This window comes from Plutella xylostella, chromosome 4 (assembly GCF_932276165.1).
Source record: "Plutella xylostella chromosome 4, ilPluXylo3.1, whole genome shotgun sequence".
In the NCBI taxonomy this organism is placed as follows: Eukaryota; Metazoa; Arthropoda; class Insecta; order Lepidoptera; family Plutellidae; genus Plutella; species Plutella xylostella.
The window spans coordinates 11,884,207-11,903,563 of record NC_063984.1 but is presented as its reverse complement, the minus strand read 5'-3'; the positions used below and the strand labels follow the sequence as shown (position 1 = coordinate 11,903,563).

The 19,357-nt window shown below is 43.4% G+C and overlaps 3 protein-coding genes across 5 annotated transcripts in view; 1 reads left to right on the top strand and 2 right to left on the bottom strand.

The window, feature by feature from the left end:
• Window positions 1–1,977: 1,977 nt before the first annotated feature.
• Window positions 1,978–7,930, bottom strand: LOC119694618. Its single transcript, XM_038121399.2, has 3 exons — window positions 6,578–7,930; window positions 4,844–5,035; window positions 1,978–2,466 (listed from the first exon to the last, which is right to left on the bottom strand). Exons 1-2 carry the CDS (start codon window positions 7,535–7,537, stop codon window positions 4,850–4,852), a joined length of 1,146 nt encoding a protein of 381 aa, XP_037977327.2. The 5' UTR covers window positions 7,538–7,930; the 3' UTR covers window positions 1,978–2,466; window positions 4,844–4,849.
• A 5,337-nt stretch (window positions 7,931–13,267) lies between these two features.
• Window positions 13,268–19,357, top strand: part of LOC105385578 — a 40,526-nt gene continuing 34,436 nt past the window's right edge. Inside the window, exons 1-2 of one of the 3 annotated variants that reach the window (XM_038121136.2) lie at window positions 13,268–13,635; window positions 14,115–14,350. In XM_038121136.2, the coding sequence (XP_037977064.1) occupies window positions 14,266–14,350 (85 nt within the window). In that variant the 5' untranslated portion in view covers window positions 13,268–13,635; window positions 14,115–14,265. Of the gene's footprint in view, window positions 13,636–14,010; window positions 14,351–19,357 lie in introns of those variants that run through there. The other 2 variants (XM_038121135.2, XM_038121137.2) reach the window with 2 other exon arrangements.
• LOC105385576 (maltase 2) lies at window positions 15,012–17,997 on the bottom strand. The gene is made up of 7 exons (XM_011555978.3): window positions 17,796–17,997; window positions 16,859–17,038; window positions 16,564–16,700; window positions 16,221–16,486; window positions 15,949–16,138; window positions 15,479–15,859; window positions 15,012–15,404 (listed from the first exon to the last, which is right to left on the bottom strand). Exons 1-7 carry the CDS (start codon window positions 17,980–17,982, stop codon window positions 15,072–15,074), a joined length of 1,674 nt encoding a protein of 557 aa, XP_011554280.3. The 5' UTR covers window positions 17,983–17,997; the 3' UTR covers window positions 15,012–15,071.

Genomic DNA, 19,357 nt, shown 5'->3' with positions numbered 1-19,357 from the left:
CGCCTGTCCCAGCCCGCCCCGGCCCGCCCGCCCCGGCCCGCCCGCCCCGGCCGCACGCTAACTGCGTATTATCACGGAACCGTTAGCGGAATGCGGATGATGAATAAATAAACTAATGCTGATATGATTAATGTGCTTCAGATCCGTGACGTCAGATTACGGCCGTGTGTACTCTTGGGGCTTCCTCGGTGGGCGCTGCTCGCTCTTGCACGATAATGTGCTTGAAGGATCTGCTTATTTTTAGTAAAGTTATGATTTCATAGAATATATGGTGTGTATCATGTTCAACCTTAATATTTTTTTCTGAATAAAAAACCAAGTGTTTTAAAGAAAAAGATAACTAGGTATGCCAATAATAATGAGCTGTAATTAACATTCCAAAACCTGTTTATTTGAATAATGCATATGCATTTCTTATTAATTTGTTGGAGATGGTAACTAATATATTTTAATAATAACAGATAAAACTAATAAGACACTTTACAAGTTTTTTGAAAAAATCCATTAAGTAAACACATTATCCTGCGAAATTAAATGAATGAAGACCGGCGACCCATTAAAAAAATGGTTTTAATATGATAATTTTGTTTTTGTATAACTTTTTTATCTAGTCGTATAAACATGAAAATGAAATGACAAAACCGGTATACAAAACGCACATTGTTACGAGGTTGCGAGTTACGACACACCAATTTAATTGAATTGAAACAAAAGCCATTAAACTAAGAAGGTTGTTTTAAGCCGTAAGCCCGACGCATGGGGCTTGCCCCGCACAGCGAGCCACATAACAGATCTAATTAAAGAAGCATGACGTGGAAGGATCCTGCTGGAAATTGAGCATCGGTTGTCACCAACAGAGATTACTCTTGCCCTCCACCCTCGGACCCTGTTGACGGAAGCAGGGGCCGAGTTAGTGATGCCCGCAACCAATAAGGAACCACGTTTTTTTATGGGAAATTGCTGCAATTAAATATGTAGGTTACTAGCTACTTGTAATGTATAGTAGTATGCAGTGGGCAACGGCAATAACTAATACACGTTCTTACTTGTTAATGATGCGTGAATGGAATGCATGGAATCATTAATGAATGTACGTAATTACGCTACGCATCAAATGAAATTTCATTTTATCTTAGTTCCTGGAAGTTTCGCTTGGGCCTAGATAACACAATTCAACTGTCTGCATTTAAATTCTATAGTAGAATAATAGTGACTAAACGAAACATGTCCCGTGTGTAGACAGACGGACGGCTAGCGTTATAATAATAGTGGCGGAACTCGGCTCGCAGCTCAGAGCGGGTCCAATGATCTGTTTCCGAGCGGAACAGTCCATCTCCGCGCTCCAGCCGGCATTAATCACCGCCGGGACACACTACCAAATTACTTAGCAGCCCTATTGTCTAACTTGCTGATGTCGACCTCTATAGCAATCCCGTTGAATCAAATGAATGATCGTTGCCACCATCTTAATGGACGCTTATGCGATGTGTGGTTGGAACATAGCACTGCCACTGACTATTTGGGAAAGTGGACCAAGTGGGAAAGTGGACGATTTGGGAAAGTGGACGAAGTGGGAAAGTGGACAAAGTACTAAAGTAGACGAAGTGGGAAAGTGGACGATTTGGGAAAGTGGACGAAGTGGGAAAGTGGACAAAGTACTAAAGTAGACGAAGTGGGAAAGTAGACGAGGTGCCCCTAAAGGTTAAAGTCATGTCTAATCTCTCTACAACTTTAGAAGATTTTTCCGTCGTAACCTATTTTGCTTATATCAGACAATTAAAATTGCACTTCACTGCAATTAATTTAATAAAATAAGTATAATGGAATATCATATATTACACAAGTATGAAAGATGTTAAAACTTGATAATAAGGTCCCTGTTTAGATGCGAGCGGCGACGTAATGAACTATTGTTGCTATCAATCACTGTGCCAATATTTGACGTTATTATTTTCCGGGAGAAATTAAACGAGAAGATAAGAGATCTGAATTATGTATTTTCTAGAGACTTCGTAGTTGTTATGCTTAGACCTAAATTACATTATTGACTCTCCTTTAATCTCTAAATTAGTATAAGTTATATAACATTATTATAGTGAAGTATTTACATCACTAACCATTCAGTCTCATAAGTCTGATAGAGATTCTTATAATGTTTCGATGTCAACTATAGCGCATACTATTATGGATTAACTTCGATTAGAATTTCTGTACTTGAGGAAACAGCTTCAATTTATTTTATAACTAAAAAGGTAGCAGTTGCTAAAGTATGTTACTAAGTAATAAAGTACTACCTAATTTTTTGTAAGTACCTACTACGTCTTTACATAGATATCATTTGTATTTTTTCAAACCAATATCATCCAATTAAATCTAGTTGTATTTATTATGTTAAATCTATGTATTATTTGTTGTTTACCTCGACGACTGCCGGTTCACTGCAGTTATCGGTCATAATGGTGATCTCTGAAACAATAAACAAGAAAATAATGATAATAATATGAAATGCTTTGACTTTGTACTTATCTGCGAAAGTGGCATTCACTCTGCCACTCTCTCTACATGTAAGGGAATGACCCGTCACTAATAAAAACAAAATCTAATATGTCGGCAGCAATTATAATGATTTAAGACAAATTTTCATTTATAATGTTAGTTAGATGGGATGGATGGCGCAATGTGATAAAATATTTATACGTAATAAATAACAGTAATAAAAAATACAATAGATAAAAACAACGATACGTTTTATATTTATGTACCTATGTAGTTATGATAATGAAACAGAAAAAAATACGCTATAAATTATCCTAATCAGGTATTCAGTTACGGTAAAATCTCAATAATTGCAGAATGATCACAGCGAACGAGTCCCACTGGCGTCCATAATTCTCGACACATTTAGATATTCCACGCGCGCGCCCGCCATCCCTCTTTGTTCTCTGCCGATACAGCGCGCCGGTTGTCAACTGAAAATATCATTTTGTTAACTGAAATAACGGGCGTTAATCGGCGCGTACGGTTTCACTCGTTAACCTCAATTGTCGAGTAATAGTCGTTGATTTACGAACAATTGGCAATATGCGCCGGGACGCGCCCCGGCAGCGGCAGCTTGTTTTATTACTGCATCCTTGTTTTCACATTTTTATACTTAGCTAGCTTCTAATAGGATCATCATTGAAAATTATTCAAAACAGAGGTGGCGAATAGATTTTTTACGTTTTACGCACAATCATTCATAAAATATTGCGATAGTTGTAGATACAGATAAATTGTTTATACTTAAGTATACCTTGTACTACATGTTTTTAACCAACGCGGAATATTATAAAATTAACAAAATGTATTATCTATTGCGGCGCAGTGCCCCGCGGAGCGCCGGGCCGGGCCCGGTACGGCCGCGACCGGTAATTAGTTGCGACCGAAACTACACCGATTATTCCCGTAACTGTATAAATAACAAGCTTTTTACCTATTTTTGGAGAAGTACTATAAAAATGCATTTTAAGTGAGTTTCTACTCCTTCTATTCATCCCTCTTTGTACATTGATATCTGATTTCTTTCACTGTCAGGAAGAGATCGCTATTAAGCGATAAGACCGCCTTTTGTACCCTAGTTAAGTGTCTATGTACAAATAAGTATGTAATAATATTATTTATAAGTATTTTTGTCAAAATAGCTGTAAGTTTTCCATTTAAAATAAAATAAAATAATAAATAAAATAAATAAAGAGTACTCTATCTATCTATCTAACTGTCTATCAATAAATACATACTTTAGTATGAATTCACAAGCCGTATTCATGATTATCTCGGATCGCAACAGCCCACTTGGCAAATAGCAATTGACTGCCGAAACTCCCGGAATAGGACGCCGAGATTACCGAAGTTTCTTTAACTGTAGTTTAACTACGTCATATCGAGTCGCAGTCGTAACGTAACTAGTTTGTTTGCTAACCGCGGTCGGGCCTCGCCGTGACAGCGGGCGCTCCTGGAGGGTTGTTCTATACTGGCGAAAAATTAACAAACGAGAGCTTTCGTGGCATCGGCACGTTTTATACAGCGAGATAGAGTCGTGAAAGACTCCGAAACTTAGTTTTTCGTCAAATAGAGTGACCCCCTGCTAATGAGCCGATTTCACGCGAACGTTCATTCGAACTTCCATAATTCGGAATTTAAACTCGTTTTGTTTCGTCGACGGCATCGGACGCTTTGTGTAAACGCATCTCATTAATAAATTTTAAATCACAGGAATTCACAATAATTATGCCGCAAATTTGGAATATATTTTTGATTCTGTTACTGTGCACCTGTTGTAGGTGTTTTGTTTTTTATGCAGGAATGTTAAACGATAAGGTGCAAAATTAGACTATGACTAAAATATAAACGAGATATATACAGACGATAATTATCACAGTATTATACTATAAATTGAAGCTTTAGCGGTCTACGGGAAGTTCTTGTTCCTATTAGGCCGCAAGTAGGACTATAAATTGTAAAGAGAGTTAAGAACTTGCAGCCTCCAACTTGCCCTGGCGCCGGAAGCTCCACGATATCAACCAAGAAATACTTGTATAATTGTAGCCTTCTTTCTTTGCTTTACAAATAGTATGAAATGAATACAAGGTAAAAGAAACAGTACAATAATACTGACATGCAGCCTGAGCCCTACGACGCTCGTAGCTCGTAGCGCGGCGTAGCAAAGCTTCGTAGCAACGGTCCTACGCAGGATTTTGTAGCAAAACTTTGTGATGTAAAGTTTGTTTTGTATTCCTCAACTGAAAAAGATCCCTAATGGTTTTACCAATGTAATAATTATAAGATAGGTACATACATCGCTCACCTGTCCTCAAACGACATAGTTCCTACTATCGTCCCGGTCCCCTATGACGAAGGGCCACTGCCGGGCGCGCACGGCGCCAGCCACGTTGCCGCTCAGCAGCGCCACCACGTCGTCCAGGAACCTCAGGGTGGTGGACTCCGCGCCCAGCGCCCGCGCCGCCGCCGCGCACCGCGCCGCGCGCACCATGCATAGCTGGAGAAGGAAAAGGAAGGGTATAAGTGGGGAAGACCACAGATGTTGTGCGCTTTATTTGAGCGGGAAATAGGGGAGGCTATAAGTAGAGAGAATCACAGTAGTTGTCGTGGACGTTATGGAAAAAATCCATCGTATCACACTCTTCCTCGGTGTTTTCAATAACGTTTCTTTTGCTGTTCAGCTCACTATAATGACACAGATTTTTTATAGTCTTTTGCAAACTTAACAGACGCGAGGAAAGTTTTTATCGTTATGTTAATTGAGTAAATTTTGTGCATTACGTGCGATAAGCATCTGATAGAGAATTGTGAGGAGGTACCTAGGAGGATCAATAAAATACAAAATGTTTGAATATCATACTTTGTTATCAAGTCATTTATAGCCGGCGCCAAAATATTTTAGTAACAATGATAAGTCAAAGTAGATAATTCAAACATTTATCTTCCTTCTCGACTCTATAAATAAAGGCCCAGTTGACAGGATTCGATTTCACGTCTCGTCTCTATAATTATGAGTGTAGCCCTGCCTGGGTTACACAGCTCTTCACCATATCATCATACTTATTATCAGCTCAGCTTGAGGTGAGTGAGTATGTATAAAAAAATATGCATCTGAATTGGGGCGGATTTTAAATTCAATTTGGAATTTTGATTGATTCGACAGGTTCGTTGCAAGCCAGCATTGTTTGTTTACCTACGTGAAATCGAATCTTGTCAACGTGTAATGTTTACAAGTAAGTACACTAAGATAAAGAAGTACCTTACGTGAGCCCCCTGAACCGTGCGCCCGTGCCCCCTACTAGGTCTTAAATACGAGTACAACCTACATTTTGTATAAATTAGTATTCCGACATTACAGGGTCGTAGTTTCAAAATTTCGTTTTTGAATTTCTGAACAAAATAAGTAAGGGATTCGAACGAAGACCTTGAATCCTTGAATAGATGTGGCTGTCAGGTAGTGTGTTCTAAAAAGTGAAACATAATTATCTTCGATAACGAAAAAATTACAAAAAATCGGATAATTATCTCTATGTTTGTTACCAAAACACGAACTAGGTGATTAGGGTCTTTATGTAATGAACCGGTTATAATGTCTTAGCTAGAGTAATTTAGTAAATTATTGTTCTTGCTTTGTTTAGGCTACATTCTTGTTTTTATCCTACTAAGTAGTACTTATCTTAAAATATCTAGTCTAGGAATGTTTAATCATAGTTCTTAGTTACTCAGAAAAAAGTGCATTATCTTTGTTGTGTTCGTGTTATAAATACGTTCAAAGATACGAGATGTGTAATTTGGTAAACAAAAACTAAATATTTATCATTGTATACGTCCGCGTGGTCAGACGAGAGCGAATAATTACAAAGCAAATGTTAAATTGATCAATCGCGTGACGCGTGAATTCCTATGTACAGTGCCAACGTGCAACCAGGGCAATTACAACCAGACACGGCCACATGCCCGTGCTGAGCGTGCGGTGTGCGGGGTGCGGGGGCGCGCGGTACCGTCAGTGCTCGGGGCTCCGCAGGCGGCGCGCCAGCACCTGCATGTCCTCGCTGATGCCGGCCAGCTCGGCGTGCAGCGCGCGGGACTCCTCCAGCAGCGCGTCCAGCCGCCGCGCCGCCGCCGACAGCGCGCCGCCGCCCTCCTCCCGCGCCACTGCCAGCGCCGCCGCGCCCGCCCGCCCGCGCCAGTCCCACGCGTCCGGCCGCGGGGGCTCCGGCCGCGTGTCGTCACCGCCGCCGCCCTCCTCCGCCTCGCGCAGCTCGTCGGCCAGCGAGCGCCCCGCCGTGTTGTCCGCGCGCCGCCGCCCCGCCGGCACCGAAACCGGCGCGGGCTGCTCCGGCACCGCCAGGTGGGGAGCAGGCACGTGCAGGTGCGCGGCGGTCGGCACTTGCAGCGTGTCACAGGGCGCGGCGGGCGCGTGCAGCGCGGCGTGCGGGGCCGCGGGGGGCACGTGCAGGGAGTCGCATGGGGCGGCGGTGGGCACGGTGAGGGTGTCGCTGCGCGCCGGGTAGTGCAGCGCGGCGTAGGGCGTCTGCGCGGCCGCGGCGGCGGGCTCGGGCGTGTTGGCGGCCGACAGCCCCTGCGGGCTGGGCGACAGCAGCGCGCGCTGCAGGAAGCGGCGCGCGTCGTCGTCCAGCGGGCGCGCGAGAGCGCGGCGCGGCGCGGGCCGCACGATGTCCTCCAGCGCGGCGCGGCCCGGGTCGGAGGCGCGCAGCAGCTGCAGGATGCGCGCGCGCGGGGGGGACAGCACGGCCAGCACGTCGTAGCGCGGCACCAGCTTGCCCTTGCGCGGCGACGTGTGGATGTCGCCGGTGGGCGTGTAGGCGCGCACGCTGTCGCCCAGCAGCCGGTAGTTGCGCAGCTTCACGTTGCCCTCGGGCGGCAGCAGGTCGCGCTGGCAGTCCTCGGCCAGCGGCTCCACGATGTGGATGAGGTGCGCGGGGGGGACGGCGGCGGGGAGGGGGGCGGGGGGCGCGGGGGCGGCCGGCGCGCTCATGTCCGCTGCGGGCGGCCGCGCGCTGCACAGTGCTCGATGCGTGAGAGAAAGCGCCGCCGACTCACCGCCGGAACCGATACTATACTAATTAATTACTGAATTAGAATTACGTAGTTGGAACACCGGTTCTTACTATGTACACAACACACGTATCGCGAATATCTGTGAGGAGTAGGTATGTCGCCGACGGTCGCACGCGCGTCTGGTCACGACCCCAGATTGCTGCACACTGCATATAATTTGATTAGCGTCGTGCGAGCGACGCAGCTTATTATGTCTCTCCATTTCTGATTTAGTCACTTAAGAAACTAATCACTTCGCCAAGGTAACCAGATTTTCGACTAAAACCGGATGGGTCCAAAAAAGTAAACGACAAAAAGCAGAGCTCCACTAATGGCCCAGACCGCCGCTGCTCGCCAGCACGGTTCTTGTCCAGTTGCTCACAGGAATGCCTGCATGAGATGTTTATGCGAATATTATTCTGCTGTTTTCTACATTACATACATCTTGTAGGTGAGGCGTGCGTGTAAACAATTTTAAAAAGTAGTTCAGTACAATTATTTACAATGTATCATGGTAACACACGCTGCCGCTGCCGCTGGTGATTTATAAAATAATCCTATTCGTGAAGGCGACAGTGAGCTTATTAGCCGGTAACAGAATCACTGGGGGCTATCAAGTATCATGGCGCCACCAGCATTGCGTTTACTTATTCTTGCAATGTTCTAAACGGTGGAATTGTTAGAAAAATAATTTGTTCATGGTAAATACTGAAGTTCGTTTGCATCTTCACCTTCATAAGAGCTACAATGGTACTTATTTAGTAGATTCGTCGCAGTCAATATTATGGGAAGTAATCACAGTGCCGTTTATTTACGTCGATATCGGACCCGTGCAGCGAGGACCCCTAGTTCAGTCGTCGTCGATAGGGATTCTCACCGTGGTGAAACGATTACCCAGTCAGATTTAAATGTTTTGGTTAAGCGCACTTAATAAATAAATAGATGCTCTCACTTGCTGCTGAAAAAAAAGCTTTTCGTCTACAGGTTGATGGTTTGTCGTAAAACTTAAACTAAAAAGTTTACGTTTTCTCCCATTCAAAATGGTGCCTGTTGCTGAAATTATCATGACAGATACTGTATGCCGAAGCCGAAGAAATCTTAAACTTTTTTCGTTTTCATAAATTAAAAAAAGTAGGTAAGTCTCTTATTCTATTTTGCATAGTTTTGCAGCATGTACCTAAATCGATTAAAATCATGTTATGATACGCAGCACTTTAAGTACTTGTACGTGACTTGATATTACCGTCACAGTCGGCTAGTGAAGTGTAAAATATGAGTGATGGACACTGATTAGAGTTTTTTCAGCCGGTGTGATGTTCCTATTTGCAAAACTAAAAGGTATCATGAAATTTTATTTACACTGGTTACTTATTGCTTCCTGCTTGTGTTCTTTAGAAAGTGGGCGTTTTTAGGAAAGGATTCACAAATAATATCGTGTTTTAATAAATTTTACAGGTCAGTAGGTCACACTTAAAAAATATAATTATGTATTTTATATTGTGGGTGCTGTTTGAAAGGGCTTTCTAAACTGATAAAGCCGAGATTGAGGCACAGTAAAAATCACAGTCATGTCCATTAAATATATTTCTTCCAGACAACCTTAAAAAATTATGCAGCCAAAATGAATCATACTTAATAACATCTATGACGTGAAACATACGTAACTAAAGAGACGTGAAATGAAACAATCCCCCATCCAATGGTTCTCAATCTAAACTAGTCTTTAATATAATAAAAATAAGTATTATTTACATGTACACACATTATAACCAGTACAACAATTAACGCAATCAGAGATATCGCGGCGCGCGCAATCGTTTACGTACATTTCCTCAATTTATCAGCGATAACGTGATAACAAAAACAAAATGGTACAGCTACCAGTGTAGCCTGGGTTTCCTCCCCCGCGGGGGCCTGTTTTAGTACAAGCTGCGAGGGGCAGGGGGGCAGACGGGTGGCTGGTGCATTATTTCGGCAGAAGCAGTCCACAATTTGGGCGTGTGGTTATCATCAGCGGTGGTCTAGGGTACCTCCTCGTCGCCCGCCCGGTGCCTGGTATTCGAGACCTCTGCTGATCCTGGACCGATGCGTTTTTTATCTAATTTTATTTTTTATCTTAATCGATATTTTGGGTAATTAATCGATTAACTGCAGGGACAGTGAGTCACGGGTGTCACGGTCGTTCAGTTGTAGTTTAATAGATTGTTGTGCATTCAAAAGTAGCCGTTATAGTACATATATGGAGGAGGAACGCTGAGGACAGAGTTATGGAATATATTAGAATGTTCGCTGATTAGTGATTTCATTATACAATATATATTATTATTGTTGTAGTAATGATCATAGTAGCAAAATGGTGTCCAGAAGTCTGCTAATTTCAAAGTTAACATCTTTCTGATAAAAATAAACAAGTACTTACTCTATATTTTATTTATGATTCTGTTAAATTAAGTGAGTAGATAGCTTCCGCTCTATTTTTTCACTAAGACCTTGAACAACTGTTTCAGGAAAACAAATGGTTTTCCTGAAAGATTGAGTGTTGCAAGTCCTTTCCAAGTTTTCATTATTTATTGCGCCCTAAAACATAGTTCCGTTACTTCTACACTTTCTAACATTTCAGTTGCAATCATTCACTGAAATTTTATTCTAATGAAGCATGTACGAAGGTTTTCTTTCCAACCTCCTCAAATTAAGACGTGGTATGTCCAGCTACTAGTTTATTGATTTGACAAACGAAAGTAAAACGTACGAGTAATTACAGTAATTATTCGATACATTCGATTTTAAACTATTGGGATTGGACAAAGACAAAACTACTATAATAAAGGCGGAAGTTTGTTAGAATGTTTGTAGTAAATCTATCACGTTAAAACTACTGAACGGATTTTCATGATATGCGGGAAGCTGAAACCCTGGATGAAACACATTACTTTTATCCCGAGCCTCAAGAAGTAGCTAGTATTGAATATAAATTCACATATTTGTGTAGTTTATTTTATAATTCTTACTTCAGTAAGTGACTTTGTAGCTTCAGAAATCAATAACCAAATATTGAATTTGATTTCGGTTAAACCTCGGCTTTTGTAGAGTAAATATAATTAGAGTGGTACTGAATAATTAATGTTCTGATGGATTACTAGCTTCAATCACACACAAACTTGCTTGCTGCTATGTCGCTAGATCGACGTTCAATATTTGATTATCCAGAAGCTATGTACCTACAATATGCGAGGGTCCAATTGTTGAGCTCTACTACGATTTGAAATAGATTTGATTTTCATGATTGAGGGCCCATGGTGAAGAATGGAAGATAATGGTGGGATAACATACGTATAACTATATATAACAGTACGTCTAGTCTAGGTTTGATAGTTTGTAAGAAACTATAAATGTTTACGTTTTCGAAATAGCGTACTAGAGGCTCAGTATATAGCATCTACATGCGTAACACTTATAATTTCAAAATATAAAGCCGGGCACCCTATCGCCTTCACAATGGCTGAAGCTGAAGCAGCTACACCTCCGACACCTACCGCACCTACTTGCACCTACTCGCACCTACTTGCACCTACTCGCACCTACCCGCACCTGAAGTGCACTTGACACGAGGAGCACTCGAACCACGAGTGGCATTGTAAGTGTAGACTGATTGCCAAGTAATTATACATTGATATGGGCGATTTCATGAGCGGGGCGGACGTTGTAGCGTTTACTATGTTCCTGGAGTACTTTTCTCTCATAAATCTGGTCCATCTTTCCATGCTAAGTATTTGTGTGTTGTTAATTTTTTATAATACTATACATATAAAAAAATTATTACACAGAAATATCCTATTGTATCATTCATTACTCATTAGTTCATTATTAATGTTTGCAATTCCTGTATTCCTTAAGTGTTTTAGAGTTTTTCATAACATAATTCAATGGAAGCGTGGAACGCCCTGCTGTCCTCTGGCCCGATAGCCAAGAGTGACTGGATGAGGAAGGCCGAGGACATAGTGTTTGTTGTAGAGCTCTATGGAAGGGTTCAATGTCAAGCAGTGAACGATCACAGTCATGATGAAGATAACTATGCTCGTTTCAAAGGCTTGGACGGGCAAAAGCCTGTACCTCCTTATCCAGACAACCTATCTACCCTCAGTCCCTCTCCCCGCCCCTCACCCATGTCCCTGGCCTCCCCCTGTCAGCCAGCTCGCTAGGCTAGCGCGCACGCATCAACTTGACAAGTCGTCGTCAGTGCGCGCGACTCGCGGGGCGCGGGTTCGAGACTGGCGAAGATTTAACCGCACTATCTGCTGTTATCGTAACTTTCTCTTTTTATTTTAAGCCGTTTCTTGCTGAAGCTGACTGTATCCGGGTAGTCACGTTCGGAGTTCTTTGAGAAAATAAAGCTATATGAAATGAATCCTTCTCTTCTTTTCAGTGTATCAGCAGATTCATCGGATATGTTTGATCTAACGTTGATAAATTTGAATGTAAGTGGACAATACTTTCTTTGTAATTTTGGCCGTAGTAGTACTTATACATATACTTACTTACCCTAATGTGTCTTGGGGAGCTATTTTAGTGACCTCCCTACTAGCTGCTAGTATACTAAGTAACTTTTCTCATCAGGATGGCCCCCTAACACCTTGACCCTGTGCAAGTACTTATAGTTATTTTATTTTATCTACGCACATTACCTACAGTTACTACCTAAGTACTTACCTATTTATTTATCAGTAAAATGTAGCTGCCTATATTAAACGCTCGCTGTAGTGTTGGCAATAACTATCTAGATATTAGTTTATTATTAGGAAATATGCAGTGCATTGGAAAGGATCCAAATAACTACAATATTGCACCAGCCTGCCGAGCCACTGTTCCACGAGCACTAGGTATAGGCACTACTTAGGTACCTAGGTTGGAACCTAGGGGCTAGGGGTGAGGTTATGACAATGAGAATACCGACGCTGCGGTATATTGGCAGGTATTATCGGTATAAAAGGAAAAAATAGGTTTTGAAGCTTGTAGTCCGATTTGAAATAAGTTTTCTGTAGGTACGTTCTAAATAAGTAAAAAGTTTTTGTAATAATATATACCTAATATACTTTGTATCAGGGAGGGAAGGGACCGGCATCAACAACTGAGTATTTTGAGACTAAAAATAAATATGTTGGGTTTATAAGGGGTTCTGGGGATATCCAAATTTGTATTCATATCAATTGGGTACGGACGCGGCTTTAGGAGTTTGTGAAGGCGCCTTTATACTTACGAACATAATGACCCTAACTCAAAGTTCTGTCCACATTGGTCAAACATTTGAGACCCTATTTTTTCATGCTGAAACATTGCGGAATCCCCTGAATCCCGGTTTACCGGGATCACAGTTGGTAATCCCGAGTGTCGCCCGGCGAATATAAATTGTGATTACATTGAATACATATCGTATTTATTAAACATAAAAGGGTAAAATTCAAAGGCATGTGATGTGTTGTGGCCCAGTTCTATCGGCCCCTGACCCATTTACTTACCCCATGCAGTTGCTGCTCTGGGAATTATTAATTAAATATTTTGGAGCCTGAAAATTTTCATATAATTTAATTTAACAGAGTGTTTTTGCGATAATTTTGATTATTGTACACCTAAGTACTTACTTTCTTATAATACTTAAGTAAGTATGGAGATAATTTCAACTTTGCAATAATACAGAATAAGCTATTTTAAACTCTATTATCTAACATGATACGACTATGTAATGAAAGCGTCGTCTGCAGCCGTTCCTAGTGAAACATTCAATATACATCTTGCAGGCAATCTTTCGGAAAATAGCAATTTTCCTGAAGTCAGTGTGTCATCTAAATAGCGCTGATTGAGATTGCCGTGGGGTGGTCGAGGGGGCTGTAGTGTACGGGACAGGAGGGGGGGGAGGGGAAGGGAGGCCCTCAGTAGTGAGTGGAGTCGTAACTCACTCACTCAGTGAGTCGCGGCGGTGAGTCAGCGTACTCTGCCCTACGTCTGGCGGGTGAAATTGAAACTGGGCTGTGGGGTTGCCAGGTGAGGCAGGGACGAATGCCAATTGTTGATGTGGTCTATTAATTAGCGGTAGGTATACGGTCAGAATAGTCATGACTCTTGTTCTGTAAGATTCAAAATAATGATAGGATATTAAATACGCCAAATATGGAAAACTCTCATATGACTATCTCAAAAATCTTTTCTGGTTGTTGATAAAAATACCCAAGTACTTAAGATAAGATAAGATAAGATAAGATATTCTTTATTTGCACACAAAAATATGGACAACAATACAAAACTTAATCTAACACATATGTACAAATGGCGGTCTTATCGCTTAAAGCGATTTCTTCCAGACAACCTTTGGGTGGAAGGATATTTAGATGTAAAGAAGTACCGACTTACTACATATCGACGTTGCATTTAGCGGGTTTAATTATCCTTTACACTTTAGTGTTGAATAAACAAACCAGACATTGGACGTTTACCCTCTTTCAACCCCCAAAAATCATCCACAGTCGTGCCACCCTAACAACACTCTCGGCGGCGTCTGTAGCCGGGCCGAGGCGCATGCGCGGGGCCGGGGGCGGCGCGGGGCGCGCGGGGCGGTCGATAGGGCTCCGCTGGCGGCAGTGAGCGCCGCGGAGCGCCCCAGCCCGCGCGGCCGCGATGAGGCCGAGCTCGGCGCTGCTGCTGGCATGCACCGCCCTGGCCTGCCTCGTGCCGCCCGGCCGAGCCGAGAAGAGCAAGTTCTGTGAGTACCACACCACTTTCCATTCATCACTTTGTCCAGTAGCACTCGCAGGAGCAACTAGGGGGAGCGTGGACGCCGCGTGCCGACGCCGGCTTCCCGTTTGGCGGTAATTACAATTTACTAACTTACTGATGCCATGGTTTTGGCACAGTTTGTGTTAAACGCTTCCAGAATAGGAATAACTACCTTAGCTATGTATATCGTCAGCGGTAAATAAACAGTGTCAATTGATATTTTTGTTGTAGCATCGCATCGTAAAGAGAGTTCAATGCATTCGATCAATGTCACCCGTACAATGTTTTGCTTTTATCTGTGTTTGTTTTTACAATAAGTGGAGATAATTAGGTTACAGCAGCTCACACGTTGTGAACAAGTCACCCCGTTTGTGATTAATGAAGTAATCACAAATGAGGTGACTTATCGGGATCGTATGGAGTGACCCCGCGAGGAAGGCCAAGTGGTATATAAATTATGTCTCCATTACGAAGGAAAATAGGTCACCAAGACAATAATAGAAAATGGAGTAAATAGGTAGTACGGAGGCGTTGAATGTGTGTGTAATCTTCTATTCTATTCAATAGGTTATGCTCCAGTTTACGAACTAAAGCAGTGGGGAATCAATACCGGGAGTAGAAGTTACAGGGTTTTGTAAAGTTACTTGTTTGGAACGGAACAACTTTATTTACTTACGTAGCATGGATTATGCTTGACTATAAACAAATCAATTATTGAAGTACTTGTTGATCTTCTGCCAGCCCTCGGCCAGTTTGCTGGTGATCTTGTCGACGGGCCCGGGGCCCCCGCAGTGCCGCGGTGCCCCGGCCAGCAGCACCGCCTCCCCTGGAGACAGCTTGAGGATCTTCTCCAGACTCACGTGGGACCCTGGAGACAGGCTCGACCCGGCGGAACTAGCAGCCACGGTCATCTCGGCGGGCAGGCCGGGCACTCGGGACAATTGGGCCTCGGTCTGGTCGCGCCCTACATTGGCTACGGCCATTAATGACCCGTGACCGCCCCACCTTAGTACGGCTACGGCTTGACCCAGACGCTTTATCTGTGGATAAACGCGTTATGTGTTAAGGATTGTAATGGATTAAAATTTCCTGTAGGTACTCTCGATATTCTTACCTCAACATGAGGTCCAATAGCGGGCGACTTCCTCATCGCAGCAGCGACTCTCACTACTCCGGCGTGACTTCCGTCATTGTTGAATTGGGTCTTCGCGTTGGCATATCTATAATTTGGAGACAGAGGAATCCAAGGATTTCCTCCTGTAAAACCAGCATTGGCTTTATCATCCCAAGAGAACGGAGCCAGAGCTGGCGACGGCTGCTCGGGCCAGCAGGTCTCGGCAGCGGCTGACATTTCCAGGATAGTGTCGGCAGCCCCAAGCTCGTCTCCTTGTTGGATAATGGTGGCCCCGGGAAGGGTCAAGGTTAGGATATTAATTGCATCAACCATCACATTTCCTAATCTTGTTGCTAGACGGCTTTCATTAGTGTAGCTTGTCTGAAAGGGGATTATATTTTAATCATTAAAAGGGATATACTGCATAAAAGATTTCAGGCCAAGTAGGGTCAAGTTGAATAAAATAGTACCATCCAAGTTGGAACGCCATCAACAGGCGCGTTCAGTATTGCGGCATACATCGCCAAGGCCATGTCTGGGGCAGTGGTTCTCACTGACGCCGTCATCGCCGTGCTCAGCACGCTGTTGGCGCCCACTCCACCATCCGCGTAGTACCTCGCTGATATATCCGGACTTTGCGAAGACTCTACTAGTATCACCCTGGAATAAATCGACAATACTTTAAATTGCAGACATAACTTGACTGTTTTCTAATGGCATTCTTTATTGCTGTAAATCTTACGGTGTCTCAAGGTTAGATGCTCTGACGCAGCTCATAGCTTCGGCAGCCATTTTTCTAACCAGCTTTTCAGCACATGACTGGTCTACTGGATAGTCTGGCGTCAACAGGACTCCGTTGAACCCTCGCCGCAGCCAGGCGCACTGTGCTGTCGTTAGAGCAGCTGATACTCCTTCCGAGCAGAGGTTGAGGATAGCTTCCCTGTTAGATGACGCCCAGTAAGCCTTTCGTTCTTCATGCCATATCCAAAATGGGACTCCAGGTTCTGCCTGAAAAACAAACAAGTCTTCCATAGATAAGTACTTACTTCTCATGGCTACAACTTTGATAAGCACTAAAGACTTACAGGAGGCACTTCGTCAGGGTTGCCTTCTTTCCATAGGATCCAGTCTTCGAACCCACTAGTCCTGTTGGCGCTGGCTCCGAACCATTCAGACTTGGAGCTGACAGTCTGCAGCGGCACCGTTATCACCGCTTTTAACTCTGAAAGCAATTTCCTTACAAGAAATAAAATTTACGATTTTTGCACCGCCCAACGAATATTACATTTGCAGCTGCTCTACTTTTCACATTTTTACGGCTCGAGAGTGTTGAGACAATATAAAAATTAAGTGTTTCTCGTAATCTTTTATATTTCATACCGAGTTTCTTAGCTTTGTCCAGTAGGGCTGTTAGGGTCTCTAGGTTTCCGTATCTATTATCCTGCAGCGTGTGGTCGAGGACGCCGGGCGCCGCGCACTCCGCGCTCCTGGCCACCAGGGAGGACAATATCACCGCGTCGGCCCCCAGAGCACGCACGTAGCTGATTTGTTTTATAGCTCCTGAAAAATATTATATGACTGACTTTAGTAACTACCTAACAGCAGCTACTAGGAAATGTGAGAAATATTCGTATCTATTTTGAGCATAAACTCCACAAAAGACAGACATAAAGAAAACCGCGTCAAACTCACATCCACTCCCCTTTGCCGCTCTAAAGCGATACACAGCTATTCGGGAGCAATTTCAGTCTCGTGGCATCGACGCGTGCCCGCCGCAACTCAAATACTGGAGCTTGCGAGCACTTGCTAGAATCTCCGCTAAGTCGCATGCATGATGTTCCTGCAGCCGCCCCGTGCTGACAGTTATTGCAACATCGATCAACGAGATTGAGTTGGCAGCGGCCACGGCCGCGGCGCCGCAAGCGAACAGAATAACGCCCCAAGATGAACTTTAGTTACTGGCCTCACTGTTTCATTGGTTTTGACAGCGTGTGAAAACTTTGCACAACTTTTCCCTGTGTTTGCAAGTCATCATAATTTGATACGCTAATGTGTTTCAGCTTGTAGGTACATTGTTAGGTATTGTTATGTAGTTGTTTCGTTTAATTTACCATGACGATGACGCGACGACGGCCGCGCATAATTACACGAGTTACTTTGTCTTTTAGTAATCCAGAAATCTTTAGTGATATTAAAACCTATAAAATACTTCAATCAGTTAATTTTTACCCAAGAAATTCAATAAAACCAGAAACGAGGACAAACAATCCTACGCGTACAAGTAGTTCCATTCAGGAGAAAACCAATTATAAATTACCCATCAAGTCCCCAAGTCCGTCGCCATCTCCATCTTTAAAGGAGTCCACCAGCACCCGGTAGTAGACTGCGCTGGCCCACCAGGGGGCGGGGTCAGCCGCTGACACGGCCGGCAGCACCAGCAGCAGCGGCGCCCACCACATGACTGATGCCATGGGTGGGCCGCAGCTAGGGATGGGACGAGCCATGATGACGAGCGTTGCTATTGCACTGACTTAGGCCGAGGCTAGTGTAGTGGAGCGGGAGTATGTCCTATGTGTAGTTGACGATTATAGGGTAAATAAATAATAAATAAATATGTCGGGACATCTCACACACGGCCATCCGACCCCAAGCTAGGCAGAACCTGTGTTATGGGTGTCGGACAGCTGATATATCTACACAAATACATAGATAGATAGATACTAAATATAAATATCAACACCCAAGACCCAAGGGTGACGATGATTTAGATTCCTAAGGCGCAGACTCCTAAGATAAACACACGTACCAAGTTATTGTTAATGTTCACTCTCAGTTCTTATTGGAGTTTTGTTTCCTCGGTCTTTATACGGTCAAAAGGGAGTCTAATATCTACTGCAGCCTCATTCCACCTTTCCCATCGATCACGCATCGCAAAGATTTACACAAGACGGCAAAGACAGAACACTTACCGCGACCCTCTCCAATTAGCGGCGCACGTGACGTGAGCGAAGGAGCAGCAGGACTCACTCTAGCTTGGTAAAATGAGAACGATAGCTTTCATGGAAGCAGTACGTAATATAGAGTCGTGGTTAGAGTAAAAGCTTCGTATTTCGCAAGATAGAGTGGCCCTCCAGATATCTATCTGCCGTCAGGAGCAAGAGCAATCGCAATCTGGGCAGCGATCACAGGAGCAATTACCCCGCAGACTGCCGCGTGTCCCAACACTAGCGGATGTGACGTAGGGCTTTATTGCAAACCAGTAATTGGTGCTATTCGTCTCTCTGACAAATTGCAGTGCAATACCGGTAATAGATGTTTATGGTATTGTGTTGAACAGTCATTCGGTGATTATCTCCGGTAGATACACATGCGGTGATTTGTAGCGGTTATGATTTAATTGCTGGCGGCTGCTGGCTGCTGTTTGGCTAATTTAATTATGAGATCGGCTATTCGTATTAATCTGGCTTGAATTGAAATTTACTGTAATTTTCAGAACATAAAAGTTATTTAACTTTGATCCAAATTTCAGTACGTTGCGAAAACTTGTTGTTGGTTGCGTGAATTTCAGGAGTTATAATCGCAGGAGAAAATGTGTTAAATATGAGTTGTAGGTACTTACTTAAACCTTCCAAAGTCACAACTTTTACCGACACCATGTTTATACAGTCTTGAAAATTTAAAGCAAAATGAATTCGCCGTGCTATGCCTCCTCCGTAAGATTCGCGTTACGTCTGCAACCATTGTGGCAAAAAATGTCGTGCTGCTATTGGACTATACAGCCATCAACGACGGTGCGGCCGTCGTAACTCATAACCCACGAGCGCTGCAACAACCATCTATATAGATGCTGTGGCCAATGATGATGTTTATACAAAATCA